Here is a 17,720-nt window from a genome sequence, read left to right as displayed (position 1 = left end):
CAACATTCTTGCAAATGTCACCACGTGAATGTGAATACATTTCTCTAGGAGGATTGCTGGGTCAACACTCCTAAAAACTGAACTTGAATAATAATTGAATTATTTTCCAAAGTGGTTTTCCCAGTTTATAATCCACCCCGCACAGAAGTGAGAGAATTCCAGTGGCTCATCTGAAATTGTCAGAAATTTTTATTTTTGGCAATGTGGATGTAAGATATCTCATTTTGATTAAAGTTTGTACTTAACATGTTTTACACATTTATAAGCCATTTGGATTTCCTCTTTTAAAGTGTGTGCTCATTTTTAAAAAGGTAATTTTTATGTGATTTGTACAAGTTAAACACACACGTGTGTGCACACATACATTTTCTTTGAAATAGTTATTGGGATTGATTTAAAAAATCAGTCAAAATAAATAAATAAATAAATAAAAAATCAGTCAGAGAAAAATGACTATCTTTACAATATTGAATTCTACTCAATGAATGTGATATATTTCTTCATTTAGTTAGATTTTTAGAAATTTTTCTTAATAATACTAAAATAATTTTGTATAGCAGTTTTACATATGTTTTATTAGAAATATGTCCAGGAACTTGACTTTTTGATGCTATTTTAAATGGTATTTTTCTTTTAATTTCATTTTATTTGTTGCCAGTTGATAGAAATACTGATATTTAGTCATTCTCTTGCTAAACGTGTTTAGTAAACCCAAGTACAGAGTTGGATAACATGATTAGTCCACTTGTCCTAATGGCCATACTATAGCGAATACTGCCCCTAACAAACTTAGGGTGGATCTGAAAACGGGTATTTACAAAATTGGACCATTCAGTTCAGTTCAGTCACTCAGTCGTGTCCGACTCTTTGCGACCCCATGAATCGCAGCACGCCAGGCCTCCCTGTCCATCACCAACTCCCGGAGTTTACTCAAACCCATGCCCATGGAGTCGGTGATGCCATCCAGACATCTCATCCTCTGTCGCCCCCTTCTCCTCCTGCCCCCAATCCCTCCTAGCATCAGGGTTTTTTCCCAATGAGTCAACTCTTCGAATGAGGTGGCCAAAATATTGGAGTTTCAGCTTCAGCATCAGTCCTTCCAAAGAACACCCAGGACTGATCTCCTTTAGGATTGGACCATATACTGTGTCAATTAAGCAGGTCCCAAAACATTCCTCCATACCGAAATAATATAGGAGTCATGCTCCCCAACCAGAATACAGTTACCCCGGAGGTCAGTGACGTAAGGACAGCTGGTTCTCAGACGAATGCCGCAGACTGGCGCCAGCTTGGGATGTTCCCCTTACCATGAGTCTTGGGAACATAGCTGTGTGTCTTTGAAAAATCGACCCTGCCTTTTTGTTTGTATAGCGGTTTTACATATGTTTTATTAGAAATATGTCCAGGAACTTGACTTTTTGTCAAGTTCCTTTTTTTTCGTCAAGGTGCCTTTTTGTTTGCACCTTAAACCTAAGATTGACGTGTCCCCACGTCAGAGAGTGGATGGGAAACTTTTGCCCTGGATTTGGGGGTCTGTGTGTGGCTGGGCATGGGAAAACAGGAAGGCCGTGGGGTCACCAGCTCCCCCCCACCCCTCCAGCCCACCCAGTGCAGTTAAGGGGGTGGACAAGCTGAGGGGCAAAGGGGTTCTGACCAGCTTCAAGCTGATTAATCCTGGTTGAGCGCAGCGGGGAGCAAAGGCAGAAATAATTGCCAACATTTAATATGCTTCGCTGCTACTTTTTAGTAATTTCTGCTCAAGTACAACATACACGCAGAAAAGTACACGATGCATGCGTACAACTCAATACATTATCACAAAATCAACACACCCGTGTAACCACCGGAGTGAAGCAATGGTAGGCTGCCAGAGCCCCAGAAGCCCCCTCCCGACCCATGCTGCTCCCGCCCACCCCGCTTGTGCTGAGAGTGAACGGGGCACTGGCAGCAGGAGAAGCTGAGGTGGACGGGAGCGCCACGCGGGAGGGTAGGCACAGGGCCCTCGGTGCAGGAGGCAAGGGATGCCACACCGCGTCCCGGGGGCCTGGGGAGCACCCAGGCGCGGGGGGCAGAGGAGGAGCGGGCACAGGCGGCGGCTCCCAGCCCTTAGCCGGGCTCTCGCAGGAAGGGATGAGTTGGACACGGTGGGGCACTTAAGTGAGCTTGGGTTGGAGAGTTTCCATCGGTGGGCTCGGGCCCTCCGGGGATCTGAAGAGGGGTCCTTACAACTCTCTCTACTGCCTGGGGCTGGGGCGCGTTAGGGCCAGTGCAGGTTTGATAAACGAGAGAGTCGACAGTGTGGTCACCGAGCTCCCGGGTCCGTGGGCCAAAGGTGCCCTTACCGGAGGATCGTTCCCCGCCTCCGGGACCCGCCTGCCCTGGGCTCGCACGCTCTCCAGGATCCAGGCCCCAAATGCCAGGGCGTCAAGGAGACAGAAAATAGGAGAGCGTTGTCAGAGCATCCACCTTCCTCCGCGAGGGTCCCCGCCCCCCGGACCTCTGACACCACAGGCCGCTTCCGCCTGTTTCCGAGCGCGGTGAAACGAGCGGCGCAGCCCGCACCGCCGCGCGCCGCGACCCTGCGCGTCGCCTGGTGTGTTCATCTCTGCTCTTACGCTGTTCTGTTGTAGGGCTTCTCCATCCTTCTGCTCGGGCCTGACTCAGATCCTGCTGCTGGTGAACACACGGGCGCACGTCTCCAGGCGCTCACTCTCACACGCACTTCATCGGGGCTGTCCTGGGGACGAGATCACTGCTCCAGCCAGGGTACCGCACCTCGGAGCTGAGCAGACTCGCCAAACACCTCACCGAACCGGCCATCACACATGTCCCATGATCTCTGGGGTAACTTGGAACCGGGCCACTGACGCTCAAGCCCGCAAGTGCCTCGGGCCATGCCCAGCACACGGGCTGATGGATGACTGGGGTGTAAAGCCCCTTCTGTCTGAGCCTGGTACAGGGTATGTACCGATGCCTTATTAGGGCCTCCCTGGTGGTTCAGTTGGTGAAGAATCCGCCGGCAGTGCAGGAGACCCCGCTTTGAGTCGGGTCAGGAAGATCCCCTTGAAGGGAAAGGCTACCCACTGCAGTATTCTTGGGCTTCCCCTGTGGCTCAGTCAGTAAAGAATCCGCCTGCAATGTGGGAGACCTGGGTTCGATCCCTGGGTTGGGAAGATCCCCTGGAGAAGGGAAAGGCTATCCAGTCCAGTATTCTGGCCTGGGGAATTCCATGGGCTGTATAGACCATGGGGTCCCAAAGAGTTGGACACAACTGAGTGACTTTCACTTCACTTCACTTCATGTCATATTTGACTCAGGCTACTAACTTCAGTTCAGTTCAGTCACTCAGTCGTGTCTGACTCTTTGCGACCCCATGAGTCAGAGCACGCCAGGCCTCCCTGTCCATCACCAACTCCCAGAGTTTACCCAAACCCATGTCCATTGAGTCGGTGATGCCATCTAGCCATCTCATCCTCTGTCATACCCTTCTCCTCCTGCCCCCAATCCCTCCAAGCATCAGGGTCTTTTCCAATGAGTCAGCTCTTCGCATCAGGTGGTCAAAGTATTAAGAGTTTCAGCTTCAGCATCAATCCTTCCAATGAACACCCAGGACTGATCTCCTTTAGGATGGACTGGCTGGCTCTCCTGGCAGTCCAAGGGACTCTCAAGAGTCTTCTCCAACACCACAGGTCAAAAGCATCACTAACTTCAGGTGAGCACAAATACAAAATGTCAGAGGAAAAAGAACCCAGAAAGTTCAGAACCTTGGTTTATGTGTCTGGGATTTTAGTTTAACAACTTTTCAGCATAGCCTCTTACTCTGGACTTCCTTACCCACAAAGACTTCTTGCTAGAAGCTGATGAGGGGTCCTCCGTTCTGTGAGAGATAGTGGAGAGGTTACTGATTTTAACAAACCACTGGTCTTAACTATGACTGACTTTCAATAAATGCTGGTTTCTTTACTCTAATCAGCTATGAAACTGTGCAGTCTGAGTTATTGAAGTCTTATTGTTTTGTTTTGGTTAAATGATGAAAAGTGTTTTTATCTCTTATTACTGGGTTTTCCTTTGCCTCTCTTTTTATAAACAAATTCACAGAGTAAAAACAAAACCTACAACTCATTTACACTGCATTATTTATACTACTTTAAAAATAAGATCTTTCCTTTGTTCCCTTTTCATGCTGAGATTTGTAGCACAGCTCGGGGGAAGTTTCAAGATGCAGAATCATTACATAGTCTCAAGCATCAGTTTTGCTGAAATGGCACAGCCAGGCATTTAAAGTGGGAAAAACCGAAAAGAACTTACAGAAAGAGTTCCTGCTTTCATTCCTCACTCATAGTCACTCTAACAGTACGTGTGGGGAAACTGGTCAGTGTGCATTTCAGTATTGTGTAATGAGTAAGAAATACTTTATTCACAGGAATGGGCGTTCTCGTGGTGTGTGAGCAGTTATGTGTTACCCAGCCTGGTGGGGTCCTCACTGGCCAGGGGAGTCTTGGGGCTGAATTCACTGGACACCTGAGCCAGGGACCTGGGCGATGCTGCTTGGGACTGATTCTATTTTCTCTCATCCTGAGGGACCCTCCTCACCACCACCACCCCCGCACCCCATAATCTCAGAGGCTGGAGTGTACAGATGAGACTTCAAAGAGGCTGGTGTGCCCTCTGAGAGGTGACGCATCGGCATCTCAGGCATTCACACCTTAGTAAGAAAGAGCTCATCTTGACAGGCCCTTGACAGAGCCCTGCGTTTGCCGGGAACTCAGGGGTGCTGATCCCCAGGAGAGCGCTGCTCGAAGGCGGCTCACCGCCCCGGGCGCCGCCCAGATCCAACTCGGGGAGGTGAGTCAGGGGGCAGGGCGCCCGCCCGCGCCGCCCCCTCCCGCCGCTATAAGGGCCGCGCTCCGCCTGTCCCAGACCCCGCCCCGCCCAGGCAGCCGAGCAGCGGGTAAGGCCGGGCAGGGAGCTGGGCGGTCGGGACAGGCTCTCGTCCGCCCGCGCCCCGCGGGTTCCGGCAAACGGCGGTCACCCCGGCCCGCCGTGCGCCCCGCGGAACCTCCGTGTCCGGCAGTCACCCCGACCCCTGGCCCGCACCCCGCGGGGACCCCTGTGCGGCGGTCACCCCGCCCCGCCGTGCGCCCCGCCCCGGGGTCCCAGCGCTGGGTCCGGTCTCTCTGGGCCGTGGCGGCCCAAAGGCGGAACCTAAAGCGGAGCCCAGCCCTTCTCCCCCTCCTCCCGAGCTGTGTGCGCGGTCAGGCCCAGGCCCAGCCGCTCCTTCCTCTTTCCTGTGGTTGGAGGCGCGGGAGGCGATTTCTCAGCGACAGTAATAGTTCATCTGTGACTCACTTGCAGGGCAGCCGCCGGCCGTTCCCCTTCCTCGGCTGAGTGTGGGGCTGAGAGGGAGGCCCGGCGGGGACAGGGGCGGACCGATGGGCCAGGGCCAGCGGCTGCACCTGCAGACCCCGCTGCCGGCGGGAGGGACAGGGTTTCTGGTCACCTTCTCCTTGTCTGGCCGCTGGACCTGCCTCGGGGCCTGTGTTGGGTTTCCGAGCTCTTACATCCTGGAGACTGGGGACAGGACCTCTCCAGACATCAGACAGTGAACCCCCCAAACGAGGGTCATCCTGTCTCCTTGCTGGAATTTGCTTCCTTGGGTGGCAAGTCGCTCTGATTTTCTAAGGAAAACTTGGAACCCATGTCAGCGCTGAGTCCTTGGCCGGTCTCCCCAGGCTCCCACATCCGTGCACGCGGGTTCTTGCCCTCCTAGAAAGAGAGGGAGAAAGTACAAGTTTCAGCGAACTTCAGGGGGGTGGCCCAAGCTGAGAGGAGATGGGGCGGGGGGACCTTGCTGATTTGCTTGTGCGGCCACGGGCAGTTCAGGCTCTGCTCTGCCTTGCAGCCTCATCATGGAGCAGCTGAGCGCAGCAAACACCCGCTTCGCCGTGGACCTGTTCCTCACCCTGACCGAGTGCAATCCTGCTGGAAACATCTTCATCTCCCCCTTCAGCATCTCGTCAGCGCTGGCCATGGTCTTTCTGGGGGCCAGAGGCGACACCGCAGCACAGATTTCCAAGGTCAGCAGAAACTAGCCAGAATAGTCTGCTTTCCCGGCTGAACCCCGCCACAGCCTGGACCAAAGGCTCTGCCTTTGAGCTTTTGCAGTGCGTTTGTGGGCTTCCTGGATGGCTCAGTGGTCAAGAATCCACCTGGGACGCAGGAGACTCAGGCAGACTCGGTTTCAATCCCTGGGCCAGGAAGATCCCCCTGGAGGAGGGCATGGTAGCCCACTCCAGTATTCTTGCCTGGAGAATCCCATGGACAGAGGAGCCTGGGGGGCTACAGCCCATAGGGTTGCAAAGAGCAGGACACGACTGAGCGACTTAGCCAGCACGCGCGACAGTGCGTTTGTAGAACTGTATCTCGCTGTTCAGGGTTGTGGGTCATGTTGTACGTTACGCTTCACGAGGTCAGACTTCCAGAAAAAGCCCCAGGGAAAATCCACTTGGATGCAGGCTGTCATTCATGAGCCAGTCTCTACTGAGCACCTGCAATGGGGAGGCTCTAGTGGTAAAGAAGCCGCCTGCTAATGCAGGAGATGTGAGAACCTCAGATTCAATCCCTGGGTCGGGAAGATCCCCTGGGGGAGGAAATGGCGACTCACTCCAGTGTTCTTGCCTGGAGCCCACAGAGTCGCAAAGAGTCAGACAGGACTGAAGCGACCTTGCATGCATGCATGCATGAGACAGACGGTGTTTTTTGTTGGGCTGAGCAAGTGTGAAGTGTGGAGTGTTAGTCGCTCAGTTGTGTCTGACTCTTTGCGACCCCATGGACTATAGCCCACCAGTCTCCTCTGTCCATGGGATTCTCCAGGCAAGAGTACTGGAGTGGGTTGCCATTTCCTCCTCCAGGGGATCTTCCCAACCCAGGGATCAAACCTGGGTCTCCTGCATTGCAGGCAGATTCTTTACCAGCTGAGCTACTGGGGAAGCCCAATGGAGTCTCCCACATTTGGGGGAATCACAGGGGTCAGCACGTCCGGAGTGCAATGGATCAGCCTCGCCCTGGGAAACCTGCCTTTGTGACCACGGTGTCTCCCTGGGCTGAGGACAGAGCAGTAAGGAGACTGGCCGCCCCCTGCCGCCTGCAACTTCTGCCCCAGCATCGCATCAGCTTGGTTCTCGGGTCAGTCAGGGCACCTCCTCCCCCAGGACCGTCTGCGTTCTGCCTTGCCTGTGATGCCGGCTCCTCCAGCAGCGCCTGCGGGGTCTCGTCCCTTGTGAGCATAACGACGTCTGGTGGGGAGGCCGAGGGGCCACGAGAGCGCGGCCCTGTGCTCCTGGCCCTGGGCCTGGCCCAGGCGTGTCCTGTGTGAGCAGGAGGGCCCTTCAGGGAGACGAGGGGGCGACGCGGAGGCTCCGCCTGTCCTTGGGGGATGTGGAGGGCACTGGTGTGCTGGGCCTGCTTTATTCTGAGTGGGGAACTCTGACTCCTCGAAAGGAAGGGTGTCCGCGAAGGTCTTTCTAATGCCTGGGTCACAGGTCACGCTGCACCTGCAGCCAGGGAAGGTCCAGTCCGGGTTCCGGGTCACTGGCCTGTTGCAGAGGCACAGCCTCCACGTCTGTACTTGATGGAAAAGCAGCGCTTCCCATCACTCAAGATACAGAAGCATTTGAAAGTTTTCAAAAATCTACTTAAAAAAAAAAAGAAAAAATCCCTGGTACTGGTAACTGTTAGTTGCCCCTGCAAGGTAATCTGAGCTGCTTTTTGGAGGTTTTCCAGGAACCTCATAACCTCAGTGACGAGCAGGCTTAAGTTCTTCCCCTGTTTCCACTGAAGAGATGCATCCCAGTGCCCACATACACGCGCCACATATCAGGGAGAGACCGGCCTTCGTGCACAGGAGAGCTTTGTTCTTTATGCCTTAAAAGAAGGAACCAGCCCAGGCCTCATAAAACCATAAAGTGACTCTTGGTGTAACTGATATGCGGAGAATTAAACTTTTGCCCGGTGTTAAGTTTAATGAAATTGTTTTTAAGCAAGTGAGTTACTGACGCTGGTAAGGCAATTAAAAAACCTCTCAATCTCTACCACCTTTGTGTCCTTGCATAGCTGATGATTCTTTTATCTGCTGTTTATTTCTGAGAACTTTCAGTAAAATTCTATTTGTACAAATATACTTATGAACATACCATTTATGATTGGGGAAGCAGACTTGTGTACATGTTTAGTTTATTAATCACTCATATTTGTGCAACTGTAATTATATCAAAAAAGTGATGCAAAAGGGCAGCTTTTGATATACTTACTATGTTTCACGAAGCTGATGCATTTTGGATTTTGCTGATCAATCATTAGTACTAAAACATATTAATTTGATGGAAGCAAATTCCAAGGCACCAGTTCATAATTTCAAAATCCATGGTTATAGAAATAATATTTCCTTTATTTTAGGCTCTCCATTTCGAAGGGGTTGAGGAGATTCATTCAGGATTTCAGAGTCTGAACGCTGATATCAACAAGCATGGTGCGCCCTACACTCTGAAACTCGCCAACAGGTTATTCGGAGAGAAAAGCTACAATTTCCTCCCTGTGAGTGCTTTGCTGTTTGTATTCTCAAACTCGAAAGACCATGCAGACTTTTTGCCCAGCACAATCAAGTCACACAAACCAGTTTTAATTTTTATAAACGTTCAGAAAAATGATCCGGAATGAAAACATAACCAACAGTATTCCCCTCGGTGGATGCGATTTCGCTTTCTCATCTCCACAGTGAAAAGAGCAACCTTGGCTGCTTTCCTAAAGAAACCAAGAGTGAATCCCGTCATTCACTTCCAAGTACAATCAGTATTTGCTTGTTTATGAAAATGTTAGTCAAAGAATAGAAAAGAATTGGTAAATTTTATACAACACCAAAACTGCTGAACTGTACACTTAAGAGTGGTTAAGATTGTCAATTGAATGTTATGTGTTTTTCACCAGAATAAAAAAAAAAGTAGAAGAGCTAGAATTTTTGTTGTTGTTACAATGAAATATGCCTTTGGGGATTATTTCTGTTGCTTTTAAGGATTTTAGAGAACCATTTCTGTATGGAGAAGGAGTTACTCACGACACCTCCTCTTTCTTTTCTTAAACAGGAGTTCTTAGCGTCAACTCAGAAAATGTACAATGCTGAGCTGGCCAGTGTGGACTTTCTGCAGGCCTCCGAGGATGCGAGGAAGACCATTAACGAGTGGGTCAAAGGGCAGACGAATGGTGAGCAAGGGCGGCGCTGGCCGCCCACTGGGTCCTTCCTTCCCTCTGCCCACCTCTCCCCCTTCCCTCGCCTCTCGGCCTGACCCTGGGGTCCACCTTCCCTGCCCAGGGCTGGACAGCTCTCAAACATAAGCATCTCTTAATGTGGTAATGTAAACGTGGTTTTAACTGAAGATGCTAAAAGCTTCTTCCCTGTAAGTTCCCCAAACTGCGTTTAAAAGCTGAAACTAATATTGAATGTAGCATAAACGGGTGAAAACCTCGTGACCCAGTATCCACAAGCCGCTGTGGTCGTGAGTGTTTTGTACCAAGACCTCGTCTAAGGAATCAGGCTGCGTCTCTGGTTCGTGTCTCTGTTGTAGTCACGGAATGGTCAAGGCACCCACAGGACACCGGTCCATTCCGCACCCACAGCGGCCGTCGCAGCCACATGCATCACAAGTGGGGCCTCAGAGGACCTGTCCTACCTCTTAGACGTCTGTTAAAAGCTTCCCTGTGGGAGTTAGGCGACCACTTGGATGATTTGAAGAAGCGATTTATTTATTAATGACTAAAAACACTTTGGTTAAGAAATTTTTCCTTTCCTGGAAAAGAATGGCCTGTCTCCAAATGAGGCCCACTGATTATCACACATCCCAGAAAAGGAGAGTCTTCCTGTTTTTAGCCCTTTAACCCAACAGCTTGTTTCGAAGCCTCGCCCCTCCTGGATAGTTTGTTTCCCCTGATCCGCCCCTCGAGTTGGTGCGTTTGTCTGTCTGTCTGGTCTTGGCTGTGGCACGCGCTCTCCAGGTGCGGTGTGTGGGCTTAGCAGTCCCGAGGCTTGTGGGATCTTAGTTTCCCAAGCAGAGCTGAAATCTGCATCACCTGCATTGGAAAGCGGATTCTTAACCACCCAACCACCAGGGAAGTTGGTTAATTTACAGTGGAAGCACCCCAGGGGGCTTAGGTAACCTAGTGGCATGTGACAGGACATTGAGTAGAAGGAAGCATTTGAATTGCATTTCAGTGCTAATCAGGTATGTTAGTCGCTCAGTCAAGCCCAACTCTTTGCGACCCCATGGACTGCAGCCCACCAGGCTCCTCTGTCCCTGGGATTTTCCAGGCAAGCACACTGGAGTGGGTTGCCATTTCCTTCTCCAGGAGATCTTCCCGACCCACAGATTGAACCCCAGTCTCCTGCCCTGCAGGCAGATTCTTCACCAACTGAGCTATGAGGGAAACCCAGTGCTAATCAAAGGTCCCTCAAATTTGGAATTCTGATAGGTGGGTTTTTAAAAAGCTAAGTTTGTCCTTTTAGGGAAAATTCCGGAGCTCCTGGCCTCAGGTATGGTTGGCAGCTTGACGAAGCTGGTGCTGGTGAATGCCATCTATTTCAAAGGGAACTGGCAGGAGAAATTCATGGTGGAGGCCACCAAGGATGCGCCTTTCAGACTGAATAAGGTGAGGGGGGATGACTGTCTAGGTGACTCTGTGCTCCGAAGCCACACGGATAGTGATGGGCGATCTGTGTTCCGATTGTTCAGAAAGAAACAAAAACGGTGAAGATGATGTATCAGAAGAACAAGTTTCCCTTCGGCTACATCAAGGACCTTAAGTGCCGGGTGCTGGAGCTGCCCTATGAGGGCAAGGAACTCAGCATGGTCATCCTGCTGCCGGACGACATCCAGGATGAGGCCACGGGGTTGAAGAAGGTGTGGCCCCGCTCCCCCCATGGTGCACAGACCGTGTGTGTGTGTGTGTGTGTGTGTGTGTGTGTGCATGCACATGTGAGCATGTGTGTGTGTTCCCGTGAGTGCACGCGAGCACCTGTGTGTGTTCACATGCGTGTGAGCATCTGTGTATGTTCACACGCATGTGGGCATCTCTGTGTGTGTTCACACACATGTGGGCATCTGTGTGTGTTCACATGCATGTGAGCATCTCTCTGTTCACACGTGTGAGCATCTCTGTGTGTGTTCACACGCCTGTGAGCATCTGTGTGTGTGTGGAAGAGGCAGAAGTGTGAAGAGGGCAGGTTTTCTTCCGTGTGTCTGTCCTGTCGTGCCTTTCCCTTCCCCTCCTAACTAACCTTCCTGTTGAGCGGGGTCTGATGTTAGCCATCTGCAGCTACAGCATGTGTTAGAACCTGGGCGTTCCTTCTTTCAGCTGTATTTCCACGGTTGTCCCTTCCTGACTGTAAAAAAGAAGGTCGGGCATTAGCGGCATCAGTAGAGCCGAGCGGCGTGGCTGTGTTCCAGTGGAGCAGCAGAGACAGGGCGACCACAGGCGCCGGGCTCCCATGGCTCACCTTGTGCCCGCCGTTCCCTACAGGGTGACCCAGCGCTTAGAACAGGGCTCCCAGCATGTGCTACGGTGGTTACCCCATTTCAGACGAGGAACTAGATCTGTTTCTGGCTTTACCAATGTTGTTGTTGTTCAGTCGATAAGTCGTGTCTGACTCTTTGCGACCCCATGGACTGCAGCACGCCAGGCTTCCCTGGCCTTCACTCTCTCCCGGAGTTTGCTTGAACTCATGTCCATCGAGTCGGTGATGCCTTCCAACCATCTCATCCTCTGTCGTCCCCTTCTCCTCCCGCCTTCAATCTTCCCTAGCATCAGGGTCTTTTCCAGTAAGTCGGCTCAGGTGGCCCAAGTATTGGAACTTCAGCTTCATGAGCTACGTCTATTAGGACAACTTCAGCTGTGTGAAGTTTGCAGATGACCACTGGGACTCAGATAAATAGAAGAAATAGAAGAAAGCTTTAAAAATTACCCCGTGTCAGTCAGTTAGGGTAGCAACAGCCATGACGGCGGGTGGTCCAGCGTGGCAGAGGCTCAGTCAGTCCTGGGTGGGGGCGGGCAGTTCCTGGGCCTCGTCTTCATCCAGGGGCCCTTGGTGCCTGGGAACGCAGTTCTGTTTATTATCACCAAGCAGCCAGAAAGGCGTGAAATCCCCAAGTGGAACCTATTTTGGTGCAAACATGAAGGAAATAGCGAACAGTGGATAGACTGTCCATTCATCTGAACAACGCCTTATTGACTGACTTCCATAGCATGGGTTCAGCTTTTCTTTTCACCTATTCTATTCCAGATTGAACAACAGCTGACTCTGGAGAAGCTGCGGGAGTGGACCCGACCCGAGAGCCTGGACCTCCTCGAGGTCAGGGTCCAGCTGCCCAGGTTCAAGCTGGAGGAGAGTTACGACCTCAGAGAGCCCCTGGCCCGCCTGGGTGCACCGGATCTCTTCAGTAGCAAGGCGGACCTGTCCGGCATGTCGGGGGCCAGGGACCTCTTCATATCCAAGGTGGTCCACAAGTCCGTCGTGGACGTGAACGAGGAAGGCACGGAGGCGGCGGCCGCCACGGGGGCCGTCGCCGAGTTCGCCATGCTGCTGCCGGAGGAGGAGTTCGTTGCCGACCACCCTTTCATCTTCTTCATCCAGCACAAGTCCTCCTCACACATCCTGTTTCTAGGCAGGCTTTCCTCTCCATAGAAGCTAGAGATGTTAATGCAAGGTCAAGCCTACAGCTCTTTGCCTGCCCTGTAGATGGTGACCATTCTCATATATCTTTACCCGTAAAGTACTATTCGATAATGAATCTTTACTCTCCTTTGTAAGCTTAGCTCTGTTGGCTGTTCACACCAATTAACTTGGCGTGGGTATCTGTTCTTTATACTGAAAAATCCCGTGATTCCTCTTGAATGCATTGAGTTCAAAAAAAAGAAAAAATCAGATGTGTAGATCCTTGACAGTGTAGCAGTCTATGAAGTTGCTATACTCTCCTGAAAGCCGTGGGGGACAGTGGTCACGCCGTCATCTGCTTTTAAAGACAGACTTTTGGAAGCCACAGTAGAGAGATGTCCTGATAGCTGAAGGGAGGTTTCAACAAATACTCAGTTGAAATACAGGCGAGTGCCCCCATTGAGGGTCAGGGTTATGAGACAGACTTGCCTTGGCGAGGTCTCTGACCCTGTGTTCAGCCCTCCGACCTGGTGGTAACCCATGCCCTCCCGTGTCTGTTCTCCCTTGCTCCTCCGGATACACGTTATGAGGGGTCACGAGGAATCAAGCAGTAGGTGTCTTATCAGGAAAGAAGCCAAGAAATGACAACAAGATCTCACTGCTAACTGGCTTCTCCCACGTTTTCTGATAAAAGCTCTTGACGCCCATCATCTGACATAGGATTTTATGGCGGCAGGACAGCTTTATGTAAGGCTGTGGAGGAAGGCGGGGGGCAGGATGCTCTCTGATGAATGTCAACCTTTGTCAATGTTCTTCTTGGAATACGCCTTGAAATGCTGCATCTTCTTGCTCTTGTGAAGCTGGTGGGTTGGTTAATAAAGTCTCCTAAGATCGTGCAAACCAGACTGACGTCAGTCCTCTTCTTGTTTCTCCCTAGTCTCGGGCAAGCCAAGACTACAGAAGGGGGTTCTGGGCCTGACCTGTGCTCACATCTGGCTGATACGGAGTGAGTGCACCGCACACAAACAAAATTCCAGCCAACCTCACGTTGGCAGGCGTGTCTCCTCCTTTTAATCTTAAGATACTTCGTAGCACCTGCCACACCCCAGGTCCTCTTGGCTGCAGGGACAAGGAAAGCCACAGTTGTCTGTCCCGTTTTGCTCCTCAGTCCAACATCTACTCAGCAATTTAGAGTAAATCCTGTTGATCAAGTTACATGGGCCCAAGCAGCTCTGCTCAAATCCTCCCTTTTTGTGTCTGAGGGGACAGGCCCCTGGACTACTGTCAGCTGGTGAAGTCAGAACAATCAGGAAATTTGAGAGCAGGGTCTAGATTTGGTTCTTTTTTTTTTTTGCCTCGCTGCCCGTAGCAACCAGGGATGGAAGGAACCAGTGTCCTTCTGGCCCTGGCAGTCAGAGCATGGAGTCCCAATGACTGGACCACCAGGGAAGTCCCCCAGTTCATATCTGATGTGGAGAATGTCCACCTCTCATAATGATGAGTGAGATAACCCAGAAACCTCTGGAGACCAACTGGAAAACCAAAGAACATACATGGCAGCCCCTCGGGGGAAGGTTGACTTGATCCTGGAGAGACACCGGGCCCAAGACCCAGGAGGGACTGGGGCATCTCCAACCCAGAAGAGATCTATGAGGCGTGACGTGGGCGTTTTGGCACTGTGCTAGGCTAGGGCACCCGAGTTTGGACCCGTCAAGAGTGAGGGCCCTAGTCAACCCCCTGACACCCTAAGGTATGAGTGAACCATTGCAGAATGCAGCCCTGCTGAAGTCGTCAGACAGCCTGGAAAATCCCAGGCCCTAGAATTGGGTTACATTCATCCTGGTTTGTTGCAACCCAGAGGCAGAAAGATTACCCATAAACTTCAAATGACTTTTTATAAGCAGCTTTTCTTATACAACACCCAGCATACAGTCGAAGGTCGCTGGATGGGTGACACCTGGTCTGTCCTGCAGACGTCCTCCTGGCCCATGACAACATAAACTAAAGCCAGCACACAAAAACACAGTTGACAGAAGCGTGGGTCCTGAGGTTCCCGCTCTTAGAACCGTCACGCACAAATCACAAAACAGCACTGTCATCTCTGATCAACATGACAAAAGACAAGGTTAAACATCTCAGCGGATAACGGGAAGCTTAAATCAGTCTCAAAAATGAGATAGAAATTCTAGAGCTCAAAAACACAGTTAAGAATGAAGTACTAAATAGGTAAGATTTATTAGCAAATATAGATGGCAAGAGAGAGTAACTGACTTGTCAGATCAGGAAAAATTATCCACAACTTCCTTCAGAAAGAAAACTGTAATCCAGAAAGACAAAAGGATGTAAAAATGAAAAAACAAAGATTAAAAACCCAGAGAAGTCAGTAAGAAGACACTTCAGAGGAAAAGAGGGGGAAAAAAAGAGTCTGGGCAGTGGTGGTTGGTGGTTTAGTTGCCAAGTGGTGACTGACTCTTGCAACCGCATGGACTGTAGGCCCGCCAGGCTCCTCTGTCCATGGGATTTCTCGGGCAAGAATACTGGAGTGGGTTGCCATTTCCTCCTCCAGGGGATCTTCCCCACCCAGGGATTGAACCTGCGTCTTCTGCATTGCAGGTGGATTCTTTCCTGCTGAGCCACCTGGGAAGCCCTGTCTAGGGCAGAATCATGTTTAAAGAGCTGACATTCAACATGGTTTCAAACAGATACGTCAGTTCCCAAATTCTCCACATCCCAGGTGGGGCCAGTCCTGGTGCTCCACATGCGATGTTCGTATTTTAAGGTGGGTGGCGTGGTCTTCAGGCTGCAGATGGGAGGAAGGAAGCTGCCCAGGACCTCGGAGCAGACCTCCTCCCAACGCATAGCCGAAAACCACCCATGGGGATGAGAGCACACACGAAGCTTTCGGAAGAGATGCTCGCCCTTCACTATTAATACTGTGTTTTCACGCTCAGCTGTGAACCTCGGCCAGTTTAAATGAAATCTTCAATAACTTTACAATCTCAGATACGCTCACGTTTGAGAAGGCAGCACATAACCTGGGACTGCTTGGGAAGAGGGGGTGGACAGCCCAGCGGCGGGACCTGCCGTGTTCTCACATGTCCGAAGCACATCTCCAGTGCCCTGGCCCCCCAGGGTCACTGCTAAGAGCCGAGATCTCTGCACAAAAATATGCCAGAGGATGCATCTGTCATTTAAAAACCTCCCGGGACTTCCGAAGGATCTGTTATACTTCGACCTTGGAAGGTGGGTGGCTCTGAGACATGTACAGGTTATAAAGCGGAAAAGCATTTCTTTATCTAACCTCTTGGGGTTCTAAGTACAGGCACAGAATTGCGACACCGGAAACTCTCCAACCTGAAAAAACAGTGGGTGGCCTGTGTGACCGCAGCCCCGCCTACGGTATGGGCAGAGCCCTGCGGGATGAAGAAACCAGTCTTTGCCAACAGGTGAGGTGTAGTGTGCAGCCCAGGAGTCAGGAGACAAAGGTGAATTTCCAGCTCACAGGAGAGATCGTGACCAGCCCAGCCTGCGCAGCAAGAGGAAGTTCCTCAGAGAGGTTTTCCCGAAGTTCTTACACCAGCCCTTCCTGTATTTTGCAAATGTCTGTTACAACAAATCCTGGTAGTAAGATCTTTGCTCCAGCAGATACAGAAAAGTTTCCTGTAAATTAGAAGTGTCGACGTTTTATTATTGCACAATATTTTAAAAAGTCAGTTTTCAAAAAATAAATGCATTGCAAATTTCAGTGTTCTGTGCAAAATTTGATACATTAGGAAATTGGGTAAAAATTGGGTAAAAAATATTTAGGAATTTGCGTAAAAATGTTCCCATTTTAAAGTAAACCCAGTTGTTTATCAAGGCAAAACAGTAGATACTTAAAATTTTCAATTGCTCTCTTATGACCTAACTATATCGAAAGGTAAGGACTGGTGGAATTTTTTGGCAGTCCCTCCCGGCTTGTGGGACTTTAGTTCCCCTACCAGGGATGAAGCGATACCCCTGCAGTGGAAGCATGGAGTCCTAACCACTGGATGGCCATGAAATTCCCTTTCGTGGCTTTTAAACTCATTAATTTCTTACTGTATTTTATGTCCTACACTATTTGCTGTTGTTGCTTGCTGAACTAATTTTCAAAAATTGATGCTTTTTCATCATTGTGGGTATTTTTAATGAAAATATATCAACTCCGTGAGTTAACTCAAGTGGACAGTAATCTCCACTGAGGAGACAGGTGGCCCCAGGAGGCCAGCAGAGCAGAGCGTGAGCGGAGCAGAGGGCGGGGTGGCCGGTGGCGTCCCCGGGCGGGGGCCGGGGTTCCGGGACGGCTGACTGTCCACACAGGACTCTGTTCTCTCTACTGCTTTTAGATGCCGTTCGCTTCACCATTGCAGCCATCGATTTCCTACCTAGGGATCGCCTTTATTTGACTTCAGAAAGCTCATGAACACTTAAAAAATGTCTGTCTTTTGATAAATGCCATTTCTGAGGCATTAACCAGTGTTTTATATGGTACCTTCCACACCTGTAAGTAGGATAGCTCAAACATGTTTCACAAAATGAACTCACCATGTATTCAGCACCCAAAGCAAGAAACACTGATCTCTCAGCCTTCTGAATACCACAGCCCCGCCAGGGCGCCCTCTCCTCTGCTTTCTAAAGACCCAGAGGAGTCTTCTCTGTGCACCCTCTGAGTTCACTTAATCTTACATTTTGTGGGTGTTTATAGATATTGTATGTGTTAGTATGTGTTAGTCTGACTCTTTGTGACCCCAGGGACTGTAGCGCACCAGGCTCTTCTGTCCTTGGGATTCTCCAGGCAAGAATACTGCAGTGGGTTGCCGTTTCCTTCTCCAGGGATCTGCCCGACCCAGGAGTCGAACCCGGGTTTCCCGCATTGTGGGCGGATTCTCTACCACTGAGCCACCGGGGAGGCCCAGTGATGTTGTGTGTGGAGCCCGTGATAGGTCTGTCTGAAGGACATCTTGCCTCGTGGAGGAAGCACCAGGCTTAAGGATGGGAGGGC

At 50.7% G+C, this 17,720-nt stretch overlaps 1 protein-coding gene and 1 pseudogene across 3 annotated transcripts; one reads left to right on the top strand and one right to left on the bottom strand.

The window, feature by feature from the left end:
- The first annotated feature begins 4,881 nt into the window (after positions 1–4,881).
- On the top strand, positions 4,882–13,597 carry SERPINB1 (serpin family B member 1). Of its 3 annotated transcripts, none has more exons than XM_043450513.1 (7): positions 4,882–4,951; positions 5,903–6,077; positions 8,455–8,592; positions 9,138–9,255; positions 10,553–10,695; positions 10,779–10,946; positions 12,326–13,597. In XM_043450513.1, exons 2-7 carry the CDS (start codon positions 5,910–5,912, stop codon positions 12,725–12,727), a joined length of 1,137 nt encoding a protein of 378 aa, XP_043306448.1. In that variant the 5' UTR covers positions 4,882–4,951; positions 5,903–5,909; the 3' UTR covers positions 12,728–13,597. The 3 variants fall into 3 exon arrangements, with proteins under 3 accessions (XP_043306448.1, XP_043306449.1, XP_043306451.1); XM_043450514.1 differs by lacking the exon at positions 4,882–4,951 and adding an exon at positions 4,997–5,326; XM_043450516.1 differs by lacking the exon at positions 4,882–4,951 and adding an exon at positions 5,366–5,660.
- LOC122430221 lies at positions 6,993–7,102 on the bottom strand (annotated as a pseudogene).
- Positions 13,598–17,720: the final 4,123 nt, after the last annotated feature.

Source organism: Cervus canadensis, chromosome 28, assembly GCF_019320065.1.
Source record: "Cervus canadensis isolate Bull #8, Minnesota chromosome 28, ASM1932006v1, whole genome shotgun sequence".
NCBI classification, from domain to species: Eukaryota; Metazoa; Chordata; class Mammalia; order Artiodactyla; family Cervidae; genus Cervus; species Cervus canadensis.
The sequence above is the reverse complement of the archived record's forward strand: the minus strand, read 5'-3'. Positions and strand labels throughout refer to the sequence as shown.

Bases quoted from the DNA above. Each gene is read 5' to 3' on its own strand.
- SERPINB1 (XM_043450513.1), top strand. From the start codon at position 5,910: ATGGAGCAGCTGAGCGCAGCAAACACCCGCTTCGCCGTGGACCTGTTC. The intron at 8,593-9,137 runs GTGAGTGCTTTG...TTTCTTAAACAG, and splicing joins AAAGCTACAATTTCCTCCCT to GAGTTCTTAGCGTCAACTCA. The intron at 10,947-12,325 runs GTGTGGCCCCGC...ATTCTATTCCAG, and splicing joins AGGCCACGGGGTTGAAGAAG to ATTGAACAACAGCTGACTCT.